This window comes from Notamacropus eugenii, chromosome 1, assembly GCF_028372415.1.
Source record: "Notamacropus eugenii isolate mMacEug1 chromosome 1, mMacEug1.pri_v2, whole genome shotgun sequence".
Lineage (NCBI taxonomy): Eukaryota > Metazoa > Chordata > Mammalia > Diprotodontia > Macropodidae > Notamacropus > Notamacropus eugenii.
The window spans coordinates 354,067,532-354,094,914 of record NC_092872.1 but is presented as its reverse complement, the minus strand read 5'-3'; the positions used below and the strand labels follow the sequence as shown (position 1 = coordinate 354,094,914).

General features: G+C 39.1%; 1 protein-coding gene across 3 annotated transcripts in view; it reads left to right on the top strand.

The window, feature by feature from the left end:
• The first annotated feature begins 5,956 nt into the window (after window positions 1-5,956).
• DLK1 (delta like non-canonical Notch ligand 1) overlaps window positions 5,957-27,383 on the top strand; it is a 35,912-nt gene continuing 14,485 nt past the window's right edge. Inside the window, exons 1-4 of one of the 3 annotated variants that reach the window (XM_072641522.1) lie at window positions 5,957-6,207; window positions 6,633-6,734; window positions 7,823-7,883; window positions 10,224-10,354. In XM_072641522.1, the coding sequence (XP_072497623.1) occupies window positions 6,665-6,734; window positions 7,823-7,883; window positions 10,224-10,354 (262 nt within the window). In that variant the 5' untranslated portion in view covers window positions 5,957-6,207; window positions 6,633-6,664. Of the gene's footprint in view, window positions 6,257-6,289; window positions 6,478-6,632; window positions 6,735-7,822; window positions 7,884-10,223; window positions 10,355-27,383 lie in introns of those variants that run through there. The other 2 variants (XM_072641513.1, XM_072641508.1) reach the window with 2 other exon arrangements.

Here is a 27,383-nt window from a genome sequence, read left to right as displayed (position 1 = left end):
TCGTATCAGTTGTGAAACGGCTCATATTTTTATCAAAGTGGACAGTATCTAAATTCTTAAAGGAAAAGTCAAATGAGTTACAGATGAATTAGATAGTAAAATGACAATAGTAGGAGACCTTAATTTAACCCTCCCAAATCTAGATTTATAAATAACAGCAAAAAATATACAAGAAAGAAGTTCAGGACAGGAAAAGGATTTTAGAAAAGTAGATAAGATAGATTTCTAGAGAATACTGATTGGGAATAGAAAGGAATATTCCTATATCTCAGTTGTATATGGCACATTCACAAAAATTAACCTTGTTTTAGGGCATAAAAACCTTACAAACAAATGCAGAAAAGAGGAAATATTTAGAGAATCTTATTCTGACCATAATGCAATAAAAATTACATGCAATAAAGATTCTTTGAAGTAAACAGTAAAAATTAATTGGAAACGGAATAACTTCATTGTAAAGAAAGTATGAGTCAAAGAACAAATTACAAAAATAAGTCATAATTTCATTAAAATAATGACAACAATGAGATAATATATCAAAATTTGTGGAATGCAACCAAAGCACTATTTAGGGGACAATTTATATTTCTAAACTCTTTTATCAATAAAAGAGAGAAAAAGCAGATCAATGAAGTGGACACGCTGCTAAAAAAAGAAAACTTAGAAACACAACAAATTAAAAAAAATAATTAAACATAAAATAAAAATTCTGAAAATCAAAAAGGATTAACAAAATAAAAAAAACATTAAATTCATAAATAAAAAGGAGTTGTCCTTTGATAGAAAGAATATACTAGATAAGCCATTAGCTAATTTGATTAAGAAAAAGAAAGATAATCAAATTGCCAATATCATAAATGAAAAAAGTGAACTCAAAGAAAATTAAAAAGAAATAAAAGTAATTATTGGGAACTATTTTGTAGAACTACATGGCAATAAAACTAATAATCTAACTGACATGGATTAATATTTGCAAAATGTCCATGTTTATAAAAATAAGAAATAGAACACTTAAATGACTCTCTTAGGAAGAAAAGAAATTGAACGAGCCATAAATGAATTTTCAATGGGAAAAAAACCTAGAAAGAGATGGATTTGTGAATTATATCAGTCATTTAATTTTAATACTACATAAACTGCTTGAAAAATAGATAAAGAAGAAATCCTTTCAAATTCTTTCTATGATGCAAATATGGTCTTAAGACCTAAACCAGGGAGAGTCGAAACAGAAAAAAAGCATAATCAATCAAAAAATTCTTCCAAAGTATAGAAAGGATTGATAAATGGGGTATAAAGAGGAGGAGGGAGAACTTATGGGAATATGTTTCATTAAAGTAATTTAACAAAAATAATTCTATAGACAAGTATTGTTATAATAGGAAAAGACATAAAAGACAATAAACAAATACTGGAAACACAAATGGGGGAAAGCATAAACCTAGATTTCCTCACTTTAAATATGAATAAAAAACCCAAAATAATCCAAGGATGAATAAAATAAATTGAAAGACATTTAGAAATAGAAGCAGGTCAGAGTAGTGGTTAGAGAACTGGTCTGGAGCCAACAAAACCTGTGTTCAAGTCCCATCCCAGATACATACCAACTCTGTGACCATGGCAAAATATTTTAATCTCTCAGTACTCTAGCAACTCCAAGACTATAAATTGCAGAGAATGTACCAAAAATAAATTGGCACAGAGTTTCCTCATCTAGTAGCTTCCTAAAGCAATGAAATCACAGGTACTGTTCCCAAGAAGCTACTTTCCTGACTTCCATGTGGAGGTGGGGGACCATGGATACAGATAGTATAGACTTTTTCTGTATATTAGCTTTTCTGAACTTCTTTTTTTCCTTCTTTTTTCATAAAGGATGACGCTTTGGAAGGGAATGGAGGAAGGTTTACAGTGGGAAATATAGGTGATATAAAAACATATCAATAAAATCTTATTTTAAAGTGGATCATGACAAATTAAAGTGCAAATGGCCAATAAAGCATTTCTTTTGAGACAGGTAGGCTGGTGGTTGAACTTGGACCAACTAAAATCAAATCGTCAGAAACCATTGTTTTTGTACTAAGAATCAAGTACTTGGTTCTGGTGAGACCCTCTCTGTGCATTGAGTGAGTGGCTGTTTTAAACATCAAGGTAAAGCCTCCAGAGAGAAGGCATGCAAAGAGCGTCACCATAGGAACCAATGTCTGAAAATGTGGAGGCACAAACTGCCAAGAAGAGAGATAGACAAGGTGGGGGTTCACACAGTGACTCTCTTGATAGCTTTGGTCTAAAAGTAGCGACATACTTGCCAAGTAGCAGTCAGAGGGTTTGAGGAGCATTTTTAAAACTCTGAATATCTTTTGTGATTCCTACTTTGTGGCAACTGGCAACCTTTAGATAATAGGGTTGATAGCAAAGAAAGGGTAGAGAGGAAAATAAGTTGGTCAACTGCCCATTTTAATTTCCCCTGGCTGAGGTGGGGATGCTAATGTAATATTCACTCTTAAATATTTAAGCATAATTATAATCTGGTGCAGTGGATAGAGTGTCTGGCCCAGATTCAGGAAAACCCATCTTCCTGAGTTCAAATCTGGCCTCAGACACTTACTGGCTGTGTGACCCTGATCGACTCACTTAACCCTGTTTGCCTCAGTTTCCTCATCTGGAAAATGAGTTGAAGAAGGAAATGGCAAACCACTCTAGTATCTTGGCCAAGAAAACCCCAAACCAGGTCACACTGAGCTGGACACGACTGAAACAACTGAACAACAACCATATAGAATTTCAGGGCTGTCAGGGCTTTAGGTGTAACTCTCCCACTTTTTTCCAGATGAAAAAAAATGAGGCTTATAGATATTAAATCATTTGCTCAAGATCATAGGCTAGATCAGGGGTGGAGAACCTGCAGCCTCAAGGTCACTGGTAAAGGATTTATTCTGTGCAGTTTGGATTCAGTCAAAGAACCTCACTTGAAGACCTAAAGGGGCACATGTGTCCTTGAGACCACAGGTTCCCCACCCTTAGGCTGGACTCTTAGACTTGAACCCAATTCTCTCAAAAGTTGGTAGCTTTTTTCACCCTCGGATTTAGGTCTGAGGGTCTGAGATTGCTTGTCTTATTAATGCCAAAGAAAGTACAATCTTAACTGGGAGAATCTCTTAGGTCCTCGTCCATTGACATTCTATTATTTTAAGTCTCTTAACCTATAGTAAAATGAAGAGGTTGCTCTTGATGAACTTAATGATTTCTTGTAGTCCTAACACTATGATTCTATGGTTCTATTCTACAGTCATCATTCTGTATTATTCAATTATTACTTTTGAGGAATTTAAGAATTCTTGATCACATTTTGAAGTACATTTTGACATATAGAAGGCAGGTAATAACATGAGGAAAATCTTCTAGTTCCTAATAATAATAACAACTCTGAATCATGCAGAAAAGGTTGTGATGTTTGATATATTAAATTAGGCAGGGATGTGTGACAGATTTTAGAAAGATTTCCATTAAATTTCTTAAACATGCATCTATACATGCTGTTTAAACATGTTAGCTTAGGGTGATTTGGAAGATTTACTTATGTGGAACAGGACATTTCCCAGTGATGTTAGATAAATGAAGTCTCTCCATATTTACATTAAAAATATATTAGGTGACCAGGGAATGATTAGGTTTCTGATTTCTTTCTATTTTTCTCTCTCCCTTTTTAATGAGTTTTCCTTTTTAAGACATGTTAACACTTTTCAGAAGATCTCCTAACACTTGGTATCAACAGCTGGATCAAAAGTGACCTTTAAAAATAATTGGAATGATGACTTTGTAATTATAGACTTGTGAACTTGACATCAGTTACAACTCCAATGCCAAATAACAAAACGAGAAATCTAATTTTGACTTCCATTGGTAAGAAGCCTATTTTGCTCCATGTATTAGGGAGGTGCAAACAGCATAGTAAGTTCCGAAAAGGAGCCAGGTCAGATGAGCCTTCATTCCTCAACTCTAATTCAATCCATTTTTCCTTTTTTGAAGCTTTCAGGGAGGAGCAGAAAGGGGAAAGTAGGACGGAAATCAATAAAACTGAGCCTCTCCAGTTTCAAAGTGGGTGTGTGTATGTATGCGTGGGGAGCAATAAGGAAAGGCACATATTTCCTTTGTACCCCAGGGAACTAGTTGTAATGCATACGGTCTATGATTCTTCCCTATGAGTATTTGGACAAATTTGTATCTATAAATACTTTTGTTCTTATTACTTCATTCTCAACTGGGCATCTCTGATTGAATTGACGAATAAATGTGCTGTCAGATTGATGTCTAAGTTTACCCACCTGGTCCTGCTTTCTTTCCCATTAAGCCATCCCCCAAGAGAATAAATTTCACTTACAAATGCAAACTTTGGTGTCTGAATTTTTACATTGCTCGGGTGTATATCTCTCTGATGGAGACAGCTCAGGACCCTGAACCCAAGAGGCTTGGGAATAGCAATGCTTTCCGCCCAGTGCCCTCAGCCAACATCCTGGGAAGCAACCCCTATGGAGATGTAGCCTGGATTCTAAATGCAGGCACTACAGCAACTGAAAACCCAGAAAAAAGTTTTTGTCACTAAAGCTGATGGCATTGTCAAATGGTTCAACATCAGGAACTGCTAGGATTTTATCAGTGGAAATAACATTGAACAAGCATTAGCACCTGCTTTGGGACTGCAGCCAAGGTCCATGGATGGTGTCATTTGAGTTGCAGCTGAAATCTGTTGTCTCCCCGTTAGAATGAGTTCCTTCAGAATAAGGAAGCCATGCTTCTCTTTGTTTTTCGGTACTTAGCACAGTTTGTTACACACAGTTAGTGCTTAATAAATGTTTTTTAAAGGATAATGCTTTATTTATTAACTAAAGAGCTCTAGAGTATATATATATATATATATGTGTGTGTGTGTGTGTGTGTGTGTGTGTGTGTGTGTGTGTGTCTGTGTGTACATATATCCTATCTGGGCACTTGAAAAGGGCATTGAGACCAATTACCCACAGGAGACATGGAATAGATTATTTTTTGAATAAAAGATAATTTTTTTTCATTTTTCTCTCAATCACATTCAGAAATCTGACCTCTCTTTTTCCTGGTACCTGTTAGTCTGAGGTCTTAGCATTCTTAGAATTAGTATTAAGGAGAGCACAATATACATACAATCACCCTTTGCTTGGAAACTCATGTAAATCACTGTCATGGAAATACAGAATTTCAGCTCCTTTCCTGCTCTCACATTGTATGTTCTATAATGCTAGAGCCCCTTCCAGCTCGAATTTTCCCTGATTCCTACCCCAAAATACCTCTTCCTCATCCCACCTTCACATGCCTGGAAGGTGCCTGAAGTTCTCTGCTGGATACCCGTTGTTTTAGCATTGCTTGTGTGTGTGTGTGTATGTGTGTGTGTGTATCTATGACAGAGAGACACACACACACATTAAATCCTGATTCCCAGTTATCCCAACATATTTCAGTTGATCAGCTACTCAAAGGGAAGTCTCCACTGGGAGAAGGTAAAGGGAAGGATAAAGTACCCTGAGGTACCACTGTAGACCTGGATTGTGAGAGGGGAAAGGACAAGAGTATTAGGTGAGATTCCAGCAGCACTAGAGAACAAAGGATCAGCAGCCAAAGTGCGAAGATGCTTAGAAATCAGATTTTTCTCAGCCCAGCTCCATAAAACTGACCATGAACACATAAACACCTGTTTTCGGGGCTTCAGGTAACTGGGAGAAGGGAAGAGAACTACAGCGTGTACCTGACCATACTCCAGTTTTTGGTCCCGGACTAGATTCTGTATTCCTAAAGACCCGGAGGAAGTGACTGGGCACCAAGTGAAAAATACGTGAAGATGTGGGAGGCAGGAGAGGGCACACAGATATTCAGCAAAAACATCCCACCCGGACCGGCTCCAGGGGCTGGGGCTTCTCTCTGATTCCAAGGAAGACGATCGCTGAGAAGAGGAGTTCACACTCGGGTCGAATTCCGACTCTGCTGCTGTATGCCTATGGGACTTTGGGCAAATCATTCAACTCCGGGCCTCGGTTTGCTCATCTGTTGTATTATGTGGTCTCTGAGCTCTAAATTTTCGATCTTTTGATTTTTAAAATTAAAGTGTTGCACAAAGAGATCTTTAAGGTCCTGGGGCACTCAGTCGTGACTGGGCCGTAGAACTGCCGGCTTCCCCAGGCTCAGGTAGCGCAGCCCACCCACGAGTCCCGGGACCGAGGGAGGAGAAGGGAGTGTAAGCTGGGGCTGGGCGGGGGCGGCTGCAGCGGTGGCGGCGGGCGGGCGGCCGGCGGGTGCGGCTCCCCCACCTCGCTCTGCTCCCTGTTTCTCTCAGTGCAGGCAGACTCGGTGGGCTAGGCTGGGCGCGCCACTGCACCCTGGGGTGGACGCAGAGGGACCTGGGCAATCAAAGGCGGCGCGGAAGGGAGGTTTTACACGGACTGCACTGGAAGCTGAGTGTGTTCTCCAGCAAGGGGGGGCGGAGGGTCCCTGGAGGCTGGACGGCACCAACCCCTTGTTGGGAAAAGCATCTGGGAAAACGGGTGGCCACTGTTCGCTACTCGAGGAGGTGGAGTAGTCGGACTCATCGGATACTCTTTTTTCCCCTGCAGCCAGCGGCCAAGCAACCCCCTCTAGTGCTGCGATGTTCGCCCCGGGATCCTGGTTGCTGTTGTGCGTTCTTGGGCCACCTCTTTGCTTCTTCTCTGCTCTAGGTAAGGCATCTCCCCCAGCCTTTTTGTATCCTCTCCTTTAGCCCCAGGTTAGATCCCACCCCACTATTCCTTTGGTGCAGAATCTGCGCTCCCCGGGGGGAAAGTGCTCTTTCCTCTGCTTTTTCCTTAGGGACGTGCCTGTCCCGCCCCACTACTCCTTTGGCGCAGTGCTCTCCTTATCTCCCGCTTTGGAGGGCTCCCTTCTGGGAGGGCACTACTGTTCTCCAAGAGGAAGTCCCCTAGGGAGGGATGGGAAAGAGTGAAAAGTCCAGGTACCCCCGAGAAGGATGGTGGTTAAGAGGGGCCTCAAGGCCTGGGAACCAGGGCCTGGGGTCTGAAGCTTTGGGGCTTGGATAGCTTCCCTGGGACACACAGTCCTAAGACACCTAAACTTTGCAAACATCTCAGGTTTCTGACATAAAACATTCTGACCCCGAACAGAAGGGGGATGCAATGTAATTCCTAGGTCTTTGGGCTAGCCATATTTGATATCTATAGCTTAGTATCCTGCGTTACTATCTGAAGGAACCAGGTTTAGGGTGTTTTCCAGATAGTAGAAGCATATTGTGTGCTGACCACTCCTCTATGTAAGAGAACCCCTTCAAGCAAAACAAAAGAAGATAAAGTGTTTTACTCACAACAGCATAGATTTTACAGACCTCCATTTGATCTCCATTTGATAGATGAGGAAACTGAGGATCCCAGAGGCTAGAAAGAATGTGTGGCCTGAGACTGTAGTTTAGATTTCCAGGTTCCCTGACCTGCTATGGTTGCACAGCTAAATCATACCAGGGAGCCCAGCAGACTAAAGTCCATCACTTAGATTATGGATTTTACAGTGACATAATGACACTTGTAGCACCTTTGGGGGCCAATTGAGAATTTTTAAAAGTTAATTAACCTTTTGGTTTTTTTACTAGCTAAAAAAAAGGTTTTCTCTGATTCTGTTTGGGGACCATTCGATCTATTTAAGACTCAAAGGTAATCTTCCTGCTGCCTTAAGGGATCCTATCAAGATTCCTCCAATAAAAATGCCAGTTTTTTATTTTTATTTTTTCTGGAGTTCAAGGGTACTTTCTATATTCTAGGCCTGGAATGTGAGGTGGACTGTCACCCAGACAGAGGAATCTGTGACAAGGACCAGTGTAGGTGAGGAGAAAGGGACTGAGATCGGGGTGGTTTGGGGGACAATATTGGGTGTACTGCTAAGACTGAAATAACACTCAAAGATTTTCTAGGAGGCTTTCCCTCCCTTTCCCTGCCCTTCCCCTAGGTACCCAACTTCCCTCACTGAGCAGGGCATGACTCTGGGGCAAGCTGCCCATGTGGCCACCCCATAGAGGCTTGGTGATATATTTTGCATATACTTACATATGTCTATATCGTTTCTCTTGATAGATAGCATGTTAGGTTCTTGAGGTCAGAGACTATTTTATTTTTGTCTTTGTATTCCCAGCATTTGGCACAGTGCTTAGCACACAGAAGATACTTAATAAATGCTTGTTGATTGATTGATTAGTGATTGACAGGTGGATTCTCCATTGAGAGTCACCCAGCCCACTAATGTGGAGGAGTCCCAAAGCTGCTGCTCTGAAACTGCTCCCTGCCCTCTTTCTGGCAACTAGGAATGGCAGTTTAATGATTCCAGGCGTGGGCTCATAGTAGACAAAGAGCTATTAGGTATGCACAAGTTCTTCACTTAAAAAAAAAAAAAGCTTTTCTCTTTTGGCATTTTGCCTTGGGTTAGACTGGAGATTTTAAGCTTCTTATGGGTTGAAAGTTCTTTCCCCTGACCTACACCCCCAATACCTCATTTTAGTGTGGATGTGACCCTTGAATTTTGAAGGCTATGCCTGCAGAATTAAAACTTGGGTTGGTCTTTTTAAGCTGAACAGTAAGGGCTTCTAGTAGAAATGTGCATCTGTCCTCTAAGGACCAGCCTAATAGAGAGGCTCATCACCATAAAATTGGGCACCAGGTGATGAATTTTTTAATGGAGCAAACCCATCAAGGGAGTAATGGGATTCTTACCTATATAGCTGGAGGCAGTGCCTACACTCATTAAAATCACTGCTTCCCGAAGCATTTAAGTATTCTGAGAATATGCCTTTTTTCTTTTAAAAGTTTTTCATTAATTTTTTTTGGCCATCTTAATTTATATCCGTCCCCCTCCTTCTAACAATGGAGTGATTCCTTGTAAAAATGATTTAAAAAGAAAAACGTTGAACAAAACTATCCAATATCTCAATCAAATCTGACAATACGTGTGATATTCCATACCTGTAGCTCTCCACCTCTTCAAAGAAGGGAGTGGTGCATTATTCCGCTTTTTCTCTGGAGACAAATTTGATCATTTTAATGACACAGTGACTCAGTTGAAGTTTTTGTTCTTTCTGCTTACATTGTTGTAGTAATCATGCAGATTGTTTCCCTAGTACTGTTTACTTCACTCTGTATAAGTTCATATATTTTTGCCATATTTATCTAAAGTATTCATATTCACCTTTTCTTGTGGCACAGCAATGTTCCATTTGAGTCATGTGTCATTATTTTGGTCATTCCTCAATTAATAGACTTCTATTTTTCTACCCAGAGAACATTGTTATGAATATTTCTATGTATATAGGAAATTTATTTTTATCTTTGGTTTCCAGAAGGTATATGTCTAGGAATGATTTCTGGGTCAATGGGTATGGAAATTTTAGAAACTTAAAAAAAAAATCAAAATTCCAGATTGCTTTCCAGAATCGTTGGAATAAGAATATTATTTTTTGAGGAGCAGAATTATGTTTCCTCCTCTCCTTTTTTGTTTTTGTTTTCAAAATGGAAGTTGTATTTCTTTTACTTAAAAATTAAAATGGATTAGAGAGAATACTGATTTGGAAGTCTTACAGGTAACTCTGACATAAGAATGATTCAGGAGTCCAAGAGGAGAGGTCATAAAGTAGAAAGATAGGCATGTTTTGAGAGGAGGTGTTGAGAGGACCAGGGAGAGGAGAGAGAAGCTGCCCTTGGACAAACCTAGAACAGGGTGCCAGGTGATGGGCAACTGCATTTATCTTCCACTTTCTCCCTCATGGTTAGGACTTGTGCCAAGTCCCAGTTTTCTAGCCTCACTGTCTCTTGAAATCCCCATTTATCTTCATCAATCAATCAACAAGCATTTATTAAACATTTACTGGGTCAGCCACTGTGTTAAGTAAATGCTACAATTTCAGATTTAAAAGTGAGGCAGCCCTGACCTCGAGGAGCTTAACCTCTACTTGCAGTGATAATTAGGGGTTCAGATCCTCAATACTTTTCTTTTTCCTTTATGTTTCTATGCTCTGTGTAGATCTCTTCATTTTCTTTTCCTTCTGTTTTTTACCAAGGATCTCTTCTACTTTTTTTCTTCATAATTCCTAAACTGGGTGGAATTTCAGCTTAATTACTTCAGGTAATGCTATGACTAATTTTGTCTCCTTCTAAGTACATCCTGGACTCTTGCAGATGTCGACCTGGTTGGCAGGGACCCTTGTGCAATGAGTGTGTGCCCTTTCCTGGCTGTCTACATGGAAGTTGTTCCCTGCCCTGGCAATGTATCTGTGAGGATGGCTGGATCGGAAGTCTCTGTGACATAGGTTTGTGAATACAGTACTTTGCTTTTCCATCTTGATAAAGTCAGCAGTGTATAGGCACTAGATAGCAATTTAATGAACAAGTACGCCATCTACTGATCCAAGTGGACTGAGTTTTGTAGAAGATGATCCACTCCCCCCCCCCCCCCCCCCCCCCCGCCCCGTTCATAGAGGCTTTGCTCAGCATCGCTATGTGCCCAGGATTGTGCTGGATATTCTGGAGAGACAAGAGCAGTGTTAGAAACAAACAGTCTCTCTCTTTGGGGGCACTGTTATTATGGTTGGTAAGGCAGATTTTATGCACAGGGAAAACAACTCAATGAAAATATGAAAGTATGTGCAGGAGGGGACAGGGGGCAGAGAAGGAGGAGGAGATGGTAGAGATTCAAAGCTGTCAGGGAAGACTCCATAGGGACACAGATGGGTGAGTTTAGATACTTGTCAGAAGCTACGGAAAAAGCTTCAGAGGAGGAAGAGGTGACTGTTTAGATGTAGCTCCCTAGGTAACTGTGTGGAACAGTGGATAGTGTTAGATTCACAGTCAGGAAGATCTAATTTCATATTCCTGCCCCAAATACTTACTAGCTGTGTGATCTGGGCAAGTCACTTAACTGTTGTCTGCCTCAGTTTCCTCAACTGTAAAAAGGGAATAATAATAGCACCTATCTTACTAGACTGCTTTGAGGCTCAAATGAGATGATATTTGTAGAGCTTAGCAGGGTACCTGGCACTAAGTTGTCACTTAATATATATTTGTTCCCTCCCCTTCTTCCTCTCACTTTATTGCCTGTGTGAGTTTAGGTAAGTCACTCAATCTCTTCAATGAAGAGGTTGGTCTTTGTGGACTTAATTACATGCAATTTTTCTCTGGTGTCTTTCCTAATTCATTTGAAATGGTCTTTTCCTCCTTGTAACTCTGTAACTTACTTACACGGTTACCATGTTCCATTTTGTATTATGCTTGTATGTGCATATGTTGTCCCTCCCTCCCTTAATAGTGTGTAAGTTTAATGAAGGTAGGGCTGTGTCTGGCTCATCTTTGTATCGCCCCCTACCTCTTTTCATGTGTTTTAGGAACTTAACAAATTTTTGAGTTTCACTTTTAACTCAAACTTCATTTTCTCATACTTTTTCTGTCATTCATTTTCTAAGAGAATGGGCTTCTCTGTTTGGCTAACCTGAGTATTAAACATGATCAAATTAATTTGAACTGAGATAGTGTCAGAACTGCAGAAAAGCTGCTGTAGGTAATCAATCAAAAATATTTAATATGTACCTACTGTGTGCCTGTCCTGTATATGATTGGTGCCTAGGAAGTGTGAGACAAGAAAAAAAAGAGATTAATTAATTAATGATGCTTTTTGTTGTTGTTATTCAGTCATGTCTGACTCTTGGTGACCCCATTTGCGGTTTTCTTGGCAAAGATATTGAAGTGGTTTGCCATTTCCTTCTCCAATTCATTTTACAGATGAGGAAATGGAGGCAAACAGGGTTAACTAATTTGCCCAGGGTAAGACAGTTAGTAAGTGTCTGAGGCCAGATGCCAGGCTCCAGGCCCAGTGCTCTATCCATTGCACCACTTAGCTGCCCTTCTATAAACTTGTCAGGGTATGTTAAGTTCTAATATGGGAGTTGGTTACCCTGGTCCCCAAGGCAATGAGAGATGCTATTAGCACAATCACTCTATGCCTCAGTTTTCCTATCTAAAAAATAAAGAGATTGGAATAAATAATTTATTTTTAAAAACCGTTATTTATTTTTAGTTTTTTATAATATTTTTATATTTTATAATATTTTTTATATAATATGTATATTTATCCATTCACTTGTATAAGATTTTGAGTTCTAAATTTTATTATTTCTTCCCCTCTCCTCTCCCCAAAATGGTGTGCAATCTGGTATAAGCCGTACATGTACAATCATATTAAACATATTTCTGCACTAGTCATGTTGTAAAGAAGAATTAGAACAAATGGGAAAAACCATGAGTAAGGAGAAACATTAAAAAAGAGAAAATACTGTGCATTGATTTGTATTCAGATTCCATAGTTCTTTCTCTGGAGGTGGATAGCATTTTTTATCATGAGTCTTTTGGAATTTTATCTTCTAGCTATTTTTCTACTATTTTGAGTCCAAGCCGTTTGTTATCCAGATGAGGAAAATGAGGTCATGAGTATGTGAGGTAGAAATCAAATCAGGTTTTCCTAACTCAAAGGCCAGGATGCTACCCACTCTGCAATGTTGACTCTCAAATGCAATCTTTAACAAAGTTTCCAATGAGGATGAAGGATTGTTCTTGTCAAGGTGATTGTTTTAGAGCTAGTCTATGATTCTCTAATTATTTCACCATTAATTAATTCATTTGGAAAGGGGAGTTTGAAAATGCACCGTGCTCTTAGTGACTCAGATCTTTCCAGAGTGAAAATAGCAGCTGAAGCTGGTATACTAGATTAAGTTGCCATGGTTGTGTTGGAAGTTAAATTAAAATTCTGTTAAGGTCTGCATATACAATTAATCTCCATTTCCTTGAGGACATTTTGTTGATAACCACATCAGTAAATGTTTGCCAAATAACATTTTCACAATAAAACCAATGCAGAGTGTTTCCTTTTTCCCTTTATTTGGTGGTGATGGTGGGGGAGGGTGAAGTAAAGGTTGTCTTTGTGATCCCTTCCTACTCTGAGGTTCTGAGTCTAATACTCTAGGAAAGGACGGGAAGCTGCAGCCTCGAGGCCACATGTGACCTAGGTCCTTGGGCACCTGCTTTTGACTGAGTCCAAGTTTTACAGAACAAATCCTTTTATTAAGGTGATTTGTTCTGTGAAGTCTGGATTCAGTCGAAGGGCTGCACTTGAGGACCTACAGTGTCACCTGTGGCCTAGAGACTGCAGGTTCCCCACCCCTGCTTTTGGACTCTGAGTCTAAATATTTCTAGACTGATTAGGGTGTTGTAGGAAGAGATCTGGGTTTGGGGTCAGAAGATTGGGGTTCAAATCCCAATTCTGTGTCCTTGGGTAAATCCCTGAACCTCGTTTGACTTCAGTTTCTTCATCCATAAAATGAATAGGTTGGAATGAATGATGTGTGAGATTTCTTTCCCCTCTAAATCTGTCATCCTTTGATTTATGATTCTAGCACCAAATAAAAACTCTCCATTTGATTTGTGATGGCATGTGATAATCACTGAATCAAAGATTTATTTTATAAACAATTAAGACCAGTTCAATTCACCTTAGAAATTTATTCACAGGCCACTTTTGTCTTATTGCACCCTTTCCTTAAGGTTTTTTTTTTAAAATTAGCCTGGCTACTCTCATAAGCAGCACTAAATATACAATAGAATTTTTTTTATGTTCTGTGTACTTTTCAGTCAGCTGTGTGACTATAAACACATGAGCCACTGAAGACAAATTTTGTCAAAGATTTGGCTCCTAAATTTGGAGCAGCCCATGGCACCTCAGACAACCTTTCTACTTTATCCCCAAGTAGGTACTTTCTGTGCTTCGCACGGCGCACCCCCCCCCCTCCCCGCCCCTTTCAGCTTTTATGTTCTGTCTTCTCCCATTAGAGTGTATGTAAGCTCTTTGAGCCAGGGACTCTATTTCTGTTTTACTTGTATTTTTTATTTCCAGTGCTTAACACAGTGCCTGACATATATTAAGCGTTTTATAAATGCTCTTGTGTTGTTCTTGTTTGTTCTTTGTTTTTGAAGAGGGCTAATGAAATCATGGGGGTGATGTCTTGACTTGAGCATGAATTGGATTTAAGTGAGGTAGAGTTGCACAAAGTCGTCAGCCTCGCTTCCTCTTCCTGAGTCATCAAAGTCCAGTGGGAAGACAAAATTCACTGTATCATTTATCTATCTGTCTATGTATCAATCTATTTGTCTGCCTATCAGTCATCTGTTTTCACTGACCATATCTTTGATACATGCATGAAAGTGTCATAAAGATTTTATTTTATGACAACAAGAAATCAGGCATGTGGTTCTGTAGTTGTTGGTGTCTTCTCAGTCTTCCTTTCTTATCTCTCTCCCTCCCTTCCTCCTTCTCTCCCTCCCTTCCTCCTTCTCTCCCTCCCTTTCTCTCTCCCTTCCTCTGTTCCTTCCTCCCTCCCTCCCTTCCTTCCTTCCTTCCTTCCTTCCTTCCTTCCTTCCTTCCTTCCTTCCTTCCTTCCTTCCTTCCTTTCTTCCTTCCTTCCTTCTATTTCCAGTGGGAAGAGTAAAAGCATCATTTCCAAGCTTGTTTTGTGATATGTATTTTGAGCACTGACCCTTTAAAAATTGTATTGTTTTGTGCATATTTCTCCTCTGTATACTTAAGTCTACTTGTTCTTCATGACATCAGCACTGATTTACAAAGTGTATTTGGGTGAATGAATGAGTCCAAATGTTGTGGCTTCTCTCTTGTTGAGGAATAGATCACTGTAAAAATGTTGGAGGATCTGCTTTGTTTTGTGTTTGTTTGTTGTCCACATGAATGAGTAACTGTTCTCAGAATAATCTGGTTTAGCTGTATCTCGCTCAGCTTTCCATAGGGCCACTTTTGTCCTAACAGCCTTTTGAGGTATGAGGAGGTAATATTGCTCATAATCTTCCATTTTTTTCCTCCATTGTGGTGTTTTGCAAATGAGCTTGTACTTTAAATTCACATCGATTTGGGTTACCACATTCCTCCTCCACAAGGAGATTAAGTGTCTATTGCTGTTAAGGGGTTTTAGGAGCGCTTTTTGCCTCTTTATCACAGCAATCATTTTTGCATGAATTAAACTTCCTTTGGAAATGTTAATAAAGTTTTTTTCCTTTGATCCACTTCCCAGTACAGCTTACCTTCTATAGTCACACACAGTCCCTTCATCTCACTTTTATTCTTTCTTTAATTTTGGCATTTACTTTGACCTTTGCTCCAATGAGTAGATAATCTGACTTCATAGAGCCAGCTGATACTGCAGTGACTGCTATATTTGTAGCTAGCTGCTTCTGGTCTGTTAAAATATAGTTTATTGACTTTAAGGAACTGTTTGGCTGGCTAGAGCAAAATGAAACCTTAAAGGCTTTCCTCAGACAAAGTGCCAGAACTACACAAGATTCGAAGACAGACATGACAACAGAGATTACTCTATTCAACAATGTGCCGAGTATAGCTATCAGGCAAGGTGTCAGACAGGGAGCTATTTGTCTGCCAAAGGTGTTCACTAATTTTTATGGAAGAAATACTCTGGAAAGTCCAAAAGAAAGAAGAATTTTCTATTCATGCCAAGGTTTTGCAAATGACCCTGTTCCCAGCTGACCTTGTGCTAATTGAGTTGAGCCTCTGAACGTGACAAACTTTCCTTAGTGAAATACACAGTAATGTCATCTATGATAGAAAAAGGCCTGTAGCCCAGATTGTGACATGAAGTCTATAGGTAGCATGCCAATTTGGCCCATCAATATGCATTTCAGGAACTGCAGATGGATAATGAATAATGAAGTGGGCCAAGAATTGAGTAGAAAGAAACCAGACTAGATCCCAGTTGGGAAATTGCACAGCATTCTGAATGGTCCCAAGCTGCTCCCTGGAATACAAATCTGCCTTTTTAACACTAATACGTGCTTTTCTCTCAGTGACCTAAAGGATAACACAGATGTGTATGTGTGGGGGGGGGTGAAGGGAGGGTGGTATACAGTTCTTGATTGATAACATACTACAACCTACACAAACACACACACACACACACACACACACACACACACACAGCCCCAGAAAGGGGCTTGTCCATGAGGCAAGAGTGGGGAACTGATAGTCTGTGTGTCCCAAATGATAATCACAGAAAAGTGAGGGGCCTTGGAGGATGGCTCTCAACCAAATTGGTCAGACCCTAATATGGAGGCTTTTTGGGAGATTTAGACAAGAATTACACAGGCCTGGCAATCTTGGATAGATCACAGAATCATAAAATAATCAATTTAGAGCTGGAAGGGACCTTAAATTTAACTTCCCAAGTTTACAGATGAGGAAACTGTGGTACAAAGAGGTTAAGTGATATGCCTAAGATCCCATAAGTAATACGTACCTAACATGGGATTTAAACCCAGGTCTTCCTCATGCCAAATCCAGCATGCTTTCCACTATCCATATCACTTCTGGGTTGTAATCTTTACTGTTGCATGGTTACCTAAAGTATGGAAGTATTACGTACAGAGGCTTCATATAACATAACTATTCTGTATAAGGTAAAATTTATAAAAGTCTTATTTGGATTCCATACAGGAGGACTAATTAATGTTTTAAGGATCTCATTAGAAGACTTTTTTTTTTTCCTGTAGCATGTTTAAGAATTATAGAACCACAGAATTTTAGAACTGGAATATAACTTGGTTCCTATCCAATGCCTAACACAATGCCCAGCATGGACTAGGTGAATAAACGCTTGTTGATTGATTTATTGATTGACTCTCTAGTCCAACCTATGACAAAAAAAGTTTTTTGACAACCTATACAACTAGTCATTCAAACTTTGCTTTAAGACTTTCATAAATCTCTAGGGAAATTCATAATAATGCTATCCACACTAGAAAAATTCATATTACATGAAGAAGAAACTACTACCTTCTCAGGCCGACTATTGCACCTTTAATTGTTAGAAAGTTTCTTGAATAATGAAGCCTAATATTTAGTTTCTTTGAAACTGCTACCTTTTGCTTCTATTTTTATCCTCTTCAGATGACAGAACGAGTCTAATCCCTCTTCCACATGGCCGCCTTTTAAAGGCATGAATACAGTGATCCTATCCTCCTTGAGTCACTTTTTTTCTAGGCTGAATACCCGCCCCCTCCCAGTTCCTCCAACTGATTCTCATGTGGCATATACCCTCATTTCATCCTGATGATCCTTGTGGCGGTATTTTCTAGCTTATCAATACCCTTTCTAAAATGTGGTGCCCAGGACTGAAGATAATACTGAAAATGAGATTTGACCAAGTCAAGTAGAATGGGACTGTCAACTCTATTTCTAGAAGGTATTCTTCTTTTAAATTCAGTCCAAACTTATTGTTGTTAGGTTGTTTTCAGTCATGTTCAACTCCTTGTGACCCCATACGGGGTTTTCTTGGCAGAGATACTGAAGTGGTTTGCCATTTCCTTCTCCAGCTTATTTTACAGATGAGGAAACTGAGGCCAATAGGGTTAAGTGACGTAGGGTGACATAGCTAGTAAGTATTTGAAGCCAGATTTGAACTCAGAAAGGTGAGTCTTCCTGACTCCAGGTCTGATGCTCTATCCACTGCACCACCTGCCTGCCCCAGTCTAATCCTTCATGAAGTATTTTTGGGTTTTTGCTGACCAGAGTTTATAATCCACTAAAATTCCCAGAATTTTTTTTAGATGAACTTCTATTTAGTCCTGTCTGCCCCATTTTGTATTTAGGAAGTTGATTTCTTGAAATGAAGAAGTGTATTTTTCCATGCTAAATTTCATCTTATTAGATACAACTCTTTTTTCTATCCCGTTGATATCTTCTTTGGATCATACTATCTAGTATGTGAGCTATGTCATCTTTAAATCTTATGTTTCATCTATGGCTTCATCCAAGTCACTGACAAAAATATTAAAGGGCCAAACATCAATCTCTGGGGCTCTTAACAGGAGAATATGTTCTACGTTGTCATGGAACCTTTAATAGTGACTCCTTCAATCTGAATTAATCTAGTTTTCTATCACATTTATAATTTACCTACAATGTTGTAGACACTATGCTAATGGTTAGAAATTCAAACATAAAAATAAAAATATTTGCCCTCAAGTAGCTTATAGTCTACTGTATGTATGTATATATATTTATGAGATGATACAAAATTGCTGTAAGGTTATTTGGAAAGGCAGGGATTTGTAGCTGGGAAGACCAGGAAAGGTCTTATGTGGTACTTCAGCTGAGCTTTAAAAGAAATTAGGAATTCAAAGAGGTAGAGATGAGGAGAGAGTTCTTTCCAGCCATGGGGAACACCCAATACAAAGGCATGGAGATAGGAGGTGGAAAGTCATGTGTGAGGAACAGCAGAAAGGACAGCGTGTCTGGGCCATAGAGTTAATGAAGGAAAATAATGTGTTACAAATAACTTGAGAATAGCTAGGTTGGAGTCTAGTTGTGAAAGCTACTAAATGCCAGAGGATTTTGTATTGCTCCTAGAACAAAGGGGGGACCATTATGGTTTCTTGGATTGGAGAGTGACAGGTCAGATTTGGCTTTCCTATTATTACTCTAGCAGATTTGAAATGATCATTAAACTACTGAAGATTTGATAAGGTCAATAAAAGAATGTAGAAAGAGATGAGAGAGGAGCTCAGGTCAGAGTCTTGATGTATTCCCAAAGTTACAAGATGGGATATGGTTGATGATCCAGCAGAGAAGACTTAGAAGGAATAGTTAGTCACATAGGAGGCAAACCAAGATGGAATTGTACAACTAAAAAAAAATCCAAAGAACAAAAACATACAGAAGAGTTAGTAGAAGTAAGAAATTTTGGAGGCAAATCAAAAGAGAATGGTGTCAAAAATGTAGAAGAAACGATGGTCAGCAGTTTCAGATGCTGCAAAGAGATTAAGAAGGATGAGAATTGAAAATAGGCCACCAGATTTGGCAAGTAAGAGATCATTGATAACTTTGGAAAGAGTGATGAAAGTGTAAGCCAGATTTCAAGAGTTTGAGAAAATAAGTGAGAAAAAAGAAAGTGGGGGGTGGGGAGGGAATGGGCATAAGCAGCTTTTCCAAGAGTTTGGCTGTGAAATGAGACATAGATAATAGTGCGAAAGGATTTTTATGGTCTTAAGAACCTGTTATTTATAGAAGACCCTGGACAAGTTTCTAGGCAGCCAGGGAGAGTCTGTAGATGGGAAGTGATGGAATGTTAGAAAGAGAAAGGATTATTGTGGAAGCAATCTGCTGGAGGAAACTGGAGGGAATAGGATCAAAGGTACATGTAGAAGGGTTTGCCTTGGTTACGAGAAGGACCATCTATTCATCAGAGGGTGGGATAAAGGAGAAGAGTGGGAAATCCCAAACGGTTTTGAAACATAGACTAAGGGAGAAAAGGAAGCTCACTTTGAATGGTCTCTGTTTGTGAAGAGAGGTCCTCTATTGAGATGGGAGGGAAGAATGGTATGGGAGCCTTGAGAAAAGAAGAGAAGGTTTGGAGCAACCAGCTGTAGGGACTGTGCTGAAGGATCATTTAGGGAAGAGAAAAGCAATTTCCTTGCTATACTGAGGGCTCAGTTAAGATTAGAATACTAGAATTATTAGAACAATACATGTATTAGCCAACTCTATTAAATATATAAATATAATATTACACACACATATAGATATACATACATATATATATATATAATACATATATTAGACAACTCTATTAAAAGAGATTGGCCTAGACATCTGCAATGAAAAATAAAGTGAATGGAGAACGCCTGTTATGCAGATGGTGACGTTGCCAAGACCACATCTGAAACAGTGTTCAATTCTGAGAGCTACATTTCAGATAAGGCATTTTACAGCCTGTAGTAGGTCCATCTTCTGGGTAGCAATTTGCATGTTAAGAGGATTGGAAGTCATGCTACACAAGGTTGTTATATGGCTATAAATCATATTTTGCAGGATTGTAGAAACTCAGAGTTAGAAGGAACTTTGGAAGCAATTTATTGCAACCTATATCTGAGCAGGAATCCCCGTTTTGTTATCTTCGGCAAGTGGTCATCCAACCTCTGCTCAGAGACCTCCAACCATGGGAAACTCAGTAGCAAAAGAAATAAATCCTTCCGCTTTCAGAAAGCTCTGATTCCTAAGTAATTGTTCCTTCCTTTGAACCCTAATCAGCCTCTCAGCAGCTTCTCCTCATTACTCCTATTTCTGTTCTCCAGAGCCAAGCAGAATGTCAAATCCTGCATTCACATGATGACCCTTCAGATAAATACAAAAATCATTCCCCTCTCCCATCTTCTTTTCTCTTCTACAGGTTTAACATTTTTAGTTCGTTCAGTCAATCACTTAATTGACAGACATTTATTTAATTGCCTATTATAGGCCAGGCAGTCTGCTAGGTCCTGGGGCTACAAATGCAGCAATAAGAAAGGCAATAATATGTCAACAGCACGAGCCCAGTGTCCAGAGTAGCATAAAAGGCAGCATCAGGTGTACAAATGACCTTAAAAAGAGATGGGCTGGTTATCTAGCGAGAGTCAGGGACGGCAGGGGCACTGCTATAAATGAAACCCTTAAGACGTAACAAAATGGAACAAATAAAACAAAGGAAAGTGTTCAGCATAAGTCCTACATAGAGGATTTATCAGAAGACATGGGCAAAAACTGCACAAATTTCAATCTACTTATGTGGAGGGAGTTCCTTGCTGATTATAGAACAATTTCATTATTCCTGAAACAGTATTGTTGGTCATTCATTTCAGTTGCGTCCAACTCTTTGTGACCCCATTTGGGGTTTTCTTGGTAGAGATATTGGAATGGCTTGCCATTTCCTCATTTTACAGATGAGAAACTGAGGTAAACAGGATTAAGCGACTTAACGGTTACACATCTAGTAAGTGTCTGAGGCCAGATTTCACTCAGGATGATAAGTCTTCCTGACTCCAGGCTTGGCATTCTGTTCTATCCATTGTACTGCCTAGCTGCCCTGAAATATTAAATGTGTTTAACATTTAAACAAGGATTTGACATGATGAAAAAAGGGAAAGTGGTCAAAAGTTTATTAGCCGAAATTGAAAGTTTAGTGAGTTTTAGGAAGCTGACCTCAAACTGAGTTACATCAGTTCTCTGGGAGACCCATTCACCTGTTCATTGATTTATACATCTCTCTCTTTGTCTCTCTCTATCTCTTTCTCTCTCTGTCTCTATCTTTCTCTCTGTCTCTGTGTGTCTGTCTGTCTGTCTCTTTCCTCTGTCTCTCTCCTACAAGAAAAGTTTCTGGAGCCATTGTTTCAGGAACTCAAAGACTAACAATATAAGGCAATTTCTATACCATGAAATTACTCCAGATGGTTAGTTTGGGTTAAAATTTTGGGAATGTAGGGAACAGAAGCTAGCAAGTTCTTTCAAGGACCCTCTGAAGAGGCATATATTATCTCAAGATCCTCCATCACTACAATTCCAACCACTTCAATTTTTAGAACCAGGCTTTGGTTGTTGGATGAATAAGCTTCTTCCCCTCCCCTCTCTGCTATATGTTCACCCCATAACTGATTTCATGCTTATCCAATTCATTTCTGCAGGGGGTAATCCCCAGTTAGACACCACAGAACAAATGAATTAACTGACTATAAACAGGACTGGGATTCTTGACTCTGGAGGGCTGATTCCCATAGAGAGATGGATAAATAGTCATTATATTTTCTTGTGTTGAGCATACAATTACTCAACCTGCCATTCATCTGTGCCTTTATTGATCATTTTGCTTCCTTTTTGTGAAATAAATGCTTATGGGAAGATGTAGTCATGGAAGTGTGGCACTAGACTGCCTGGTAAACTTTAGCTTTTCCTTTGCCAGCAAGACTTGAAAAGAAATAAAACCTGCAGGCAAAACTTTCACACTGAGAAATTTGTTTCCCATATCCTTGTTCCTTTGTTGTTAACGTCTCACCTCTCCTGTCAGTGTTACTTTGTAATGTAATATGTTTTGTATTGACCTTCCTTGGTATGTGTTGTCTTTGCCCTCTCTCCCCCAATTGAATGTAAAAATGATGCAGGTTCTCTGAGGATAGAGACTGTTTTGTCTCTGTTGTTGTGCCTCTCGCTGGTAGCATCACATTGAGTAAATGCTAGTTGAATGAATATCTTTTAGGGACCTTGATATGCAGTTATAATGTTCTTGTTTACACTGCTGTACATTCTCAGCTTCACTGACTTGGAGTCTCCTCCTCTGCCTCACCTGACTCCTTGTTTTAAAATTCTCTGTCTCTCTCTGTATCTCTGTCTCTGTCTCTCTCTCTCTGTCTCTGTCTCTTTCTTTTCCCCTCCAGTTTATAGGTCACTGTTTCTGCTTTATATCCCCACACAAATATCTGGGGCTCACAAGCTCACCAACTCTCCTGCAGATATGAAGAATTGATTTTATTTTCTAAAAAAAAATCTTATTTTCATGGATATCTTTGTTGTTGCACTCTATTTCTAACATATCCCTCCCTGCCCTCAATCTGGTGAGGTGTTCCTTGTAACAAAGATTAAGAAAGAATAATTAATAAGATAAAATTAAAAATTAGTTCAGCAAAACTAACATGTCAACCGTATTTGACAGGGTGGCCAGTATTGCTCATCCATATTCCTACCTCCAGAAAAAGGGGGAGTTTCATTTTCCCAACTCTCCTCTAAGGCTAAACTTGTTCATTTTAATTGCTGTTGTTATTGAACCATTTCAGTCACATCTGACTCTTTCATGTCCCTTCTTGGGGTTTTCTTGACAGAGATACTGGAGTGGTTTACCATTTCCTTCTCCAACTCATTTTAGAGATAAGGAAACTGAGACAAACAGGGTTAAGAGACTTGCCCAGGGTCATACAGCTAGTAAGTGTGTGACACCACATTTAAATTTAGGAAGAAGAGTCTTCCTGACTCCAGCCCTGGCATCCTATCCACTGTGCCACCTAGCTGCCATCATTATAATTACACAGAAATCATTTATTCACTTGTGTGTGTGTGTGTGTGTGTGTGTGTGTTGGCGTGCACAAATATGCTTTCCATTTACATTGTGGCCATTATGTAGATTGTTTATAAATTGTGTTTACTTCAGTCTGCATCTTGGCCTGCCTTTCTGAGTTCTTCATATTCACTGTTTCTTAACGGTTCAGTGATATTTCTTTATTCATGTAGCCGTGGTGGTTTAGCTATTCCCAAATTAATGGGCGCTCTCTTTGTTTCTAGTTCTTTGATACCACACCAAAAAGTTTTACCTTGGATATTTTAATGTAAATGGAATCATTCTTTCTGTCTTTGACCTCCTGGGGATAGGGATGTCTGGGTTACAGGGTCTAGTCATTTTATTTACTTTTTTCTAAAAAAAAAATTAGTCTATATTCCAAATTATTTTCCAGGATGGTTGAACCAATTCTCAACATTCTCAATAGTGTATTAGTGCGTCTGTCTCCCTGTAGCCCCTCCTTCCAACACTGACTCTCCGTAAACATTTATTAAGCTCCTGCTATGTGTCATGCACTATGCTAAGTGATTATTTCCTTCTTTTGTTATCTTTACCTCTTTTTTGTCTGTGTTGTCTTGTACATTTCTCTTCTTATTAGGGATTTGGAGCAAACTCGCTTCTTTGGAGAACTGTGTATATCGCCTTTTACCATTTTGTTATGGAAGACTGGCTAAATTGACTTCCACATACTCAGCTATTTTTTCTCCCTATCACTCACACTGACTTTTCTGCACCAGTTCAATTGTTCTGACTGCTATGGCAGCTCAATCCACACTCCTTCCTTTGCCACAACTAGTGACAAGTTTTTACCACCATTCTTCCCATGAGCACCTGCGCTGGGTCATTTCTTAATTGCAGAGCATAATTAGCAGCTCTGTGACACACTCTAGTCTAGGCAAAATCCATTTCCTCTTTCCCAGCATTCTCAGACTCTCATCAGAAATAATAAATTTGAATTTGATGAATCAGGTGATGGTAGAGCAGAGAGGGACCCAGATATTTTTTAGTTCAGTCTTCTCACTTTACAGATGAAGAAAATGGGACCCAGAGAAGGCAAGTAAGTGACTTGCACTGGTTGCTCAGTGATTTCATAACACAGTTGAGACCAGAACCAAGGTGGCACATTCAAAGAATGTCAAACCTTAGAGTTTATCTAGTTCAACTCTTTTATTGAATAGGGAAGGAAACTGAGGCCCAGATAAGGAAAATGACTTGTCCATAGTTAAAATAGATTGTAAATGTTAGAGCCAGAATTCAAATACAAGTCTTCTAGTCCAGGGCTCTTTCCCTCTCACAATGCTGAATTTCTCATTTATTTTATTGTGTTTATTAATTGAATGTTTCTGTATGCAAGACTACCTTATGGTATTTTTGTGGGGGTGGGAAGGCTGGTCTAAATTTGTGATTTCATTGGTTCATTGATAGCTCTACCAGTTGTTGTGGACCTGGAGAGTAAGAGGGGTAGAGTCACTGTGGTAGGTACATTGGTCAAGTTTTAAGAAGCCAATGACTGTTTTGCACTGGGGGAACCAATGAGGCAGAGAGAGCATATGGAGTGTATGGAGGCCGTATACACTGTGAGAAAATACAGGAAAGTGAAAGAGAAAATACAAGGAAATTCAAGAGGAAAAGGGAATAATGCAAAATGAATAATTTTGATTACATTGAATTGAAAAGTTTTTGCACAAACAAAGCCAATGCAACCAAGATTAGGAGAGAAGCAGATGAGAAAGAATTTTTTTTACAACTAGTGACTGTGATAAAGGCCTCATTTCTAAAATATATAGAGAACAGAGTCAAATTTATTTTTTCATTATTATTTTATTTGTTTGCAGTATTCTACAATCACTTCCATATAACTTAGATTTTTTTCCTCCTCCCTCCCCCTCTTTCCCTCCTCCCACCTCACTCCCTCCCTGAGTCAGTATACAATTTTATATAGGTTCTATACATACATTCCTATTAAATACATTTTCACCTTAGTCATGTTGCATAGGAGAAATAAAATGAATGGGAGAAATCATAAAACAAACCAAAACGTAATACAAAAGAAAATGATCCTGTGATCGAATTCCATAGTTCTTTCTCTGGATGTGGAAGGCATTTTGCCTTGAGACCATTGGGAATATTTTAAGTCCTTGCATTGCAGTGAAGTTCTAAGTCTACCAGAAAAATTCCTTGCACACTATGGTTGTTATTGTGTATAAAGTTCTCCTGGTTCTGCTCCTTTCACTCAGCATCAGTTCATATAAGTCTTTCCAGACCTCTCTGAAGTCTGCCTATTCATCATTTCTTATAGCACAATAGTATTCCATTACATTCGTATACCACAATTTATTCAGCCATTCCCCAATTGATGGGCATCCCCTTGATTTCCAGTTTTTCGCCACCACAAAGAGAGCTGCTATAAATATTTTTGTACATATGGGACCCTTTCCCATTTTTATGATCTCTTTGGGATACAGTCCTAGAAGCAATATTGCTGGGTCAAAGGATATGCACATTTTTGTAGCCCTTTGTGCATAGTTCCAAATTGCTGTCCAGAATGGTTGCATCAGCTCACAGCTCCACCAACAATGAATTAGTGTTCCAACTCTCCCACATCTTCTCCAACATTTATCATCCTTCTATTTTGTTGTGTTAGCCAACCTGATAGGTGTGATGTGGTACCTCAGAGTTGTTTTGTTTTGCATCTCTCTCATCAATTGTGATTTAGAGTATTTTTTCGTAAGAATACAGACAGTTTTGATTTCTTCCTCTGAAAACTGCCTGTTCATTTGCTTTGACCATTTATCAATTGGGGAACAGTCAAATTCAGAAGAATACAAGTCAGTCCCCAGTTGATAAATGATAAATGTTGGATGATGATAAATGTTGGAAAAGATGTGGGAGAGTTGGAACACTAATTCATTGTTGAATGTGAGCTGTGAGCTGATCCAGCCATTCTGGAGAACAATTTGGAACTATGCCCAAAAGGCTATAAAAATGTGCATACCCTTTGACCCAGCAATATCACTTCTAAGACTGTATTCCAAAGAGATCATAAAAATGGGAAAGGGTCTCACATGTACAAAAACATTTATAGCAGCTCTTTTGGTGGTGGCCAAGAACTGGAAATTGAGGGAATGTTCATCAGTTGGGGAATGGCTGAACAAGGTGTGGTATATAAATGTAATGGGATACTATCCTATAAGAAATGACGAACAGGGGGACTTCAGAAAGACCTGGAAAGATTTAAACGAACTGATTCTGAGTGAAATGAGCAGAACCAGGAGAATATTATACACAGTAATAGCCACAGTGTTCAAGCACTGTTTCTGATACTAGCCCTTTACAGCAATTCAAGGACCTAAAACATTTCCAAAGGACTCTTGAGGCAAAATGCCATCCACATCCAGAGAAAAAACTGTGGAAACAATGCAGAATGAAGCAGACTATTTTCTCTTGTGTTATGTTTTGGTTTAGTTTGGTTTTTCTCATGGTTTCTCCCATTTGTCTTAAATCTTCTATGCAACTTAACTAATGTGATAATGTGTTTAATAAGAATGTATGTGTAGAACCCATATAAGGCTCCTTGCCATCTCAGGGAAGGAGGGGGAGGAGAAAATTTAAAACTTATGGAAGTGATTGTTGGAAACTGAAAACAAATAAATTAATTAAATAAAAAAATTACAAAAGAAAAAAAGAGGAAATGGAAATACAAGGTCATTACAGTGACGAGAGAAAATTAACATGAGAAGAGCTAAATAGCAATGAAATTTTAATTGCCAGTTCTAGACATCACCAGACAAAGTATCATATGGGAAAGCCAAATAGATGGGATAGATTATAGGAAATCAGAAGAGGGAGAAATCATTGTAAGCTGGATTTATCAGCAAAGGTTTCATCAAAGGTGCAGCTGGACCTTGGATCAGAGCATCACAAAATCTCAATGGTGATTGGATCCTTATGGGTCATCTAGTCTGACTCTTACTTATATCGGGAATCCTAACTTGGAGAGAAGAGAGAATTTGGATTTAGTAGGAAGAAGAGGGTGCATGGACTTCCAGACTATTAGAATAATCTGAGCACACATTAGAATGCAGGATAATGGAATGCATTTTGAAGGTAATGTCTAGCCAATTTTGACTGGAGTAGAGGATGGGACAGTTTTATTGATCTGATTATCAAAAAAAAAAATGTCTACTCAAACCTTTTTTGCTGCAGGTAGAAATCCTGACTACTATGAATGGGTACCTGATAAATTGGTTTATACTTAGTTCGGTCTCCCCAGTCTTTCTTCTGTTCTAGCTTCTACTGCTTTTCCTTTAAGACTGAGGGCTTCCACTTGAACCTTCTTCTTTATACATCTCTTTCTGCT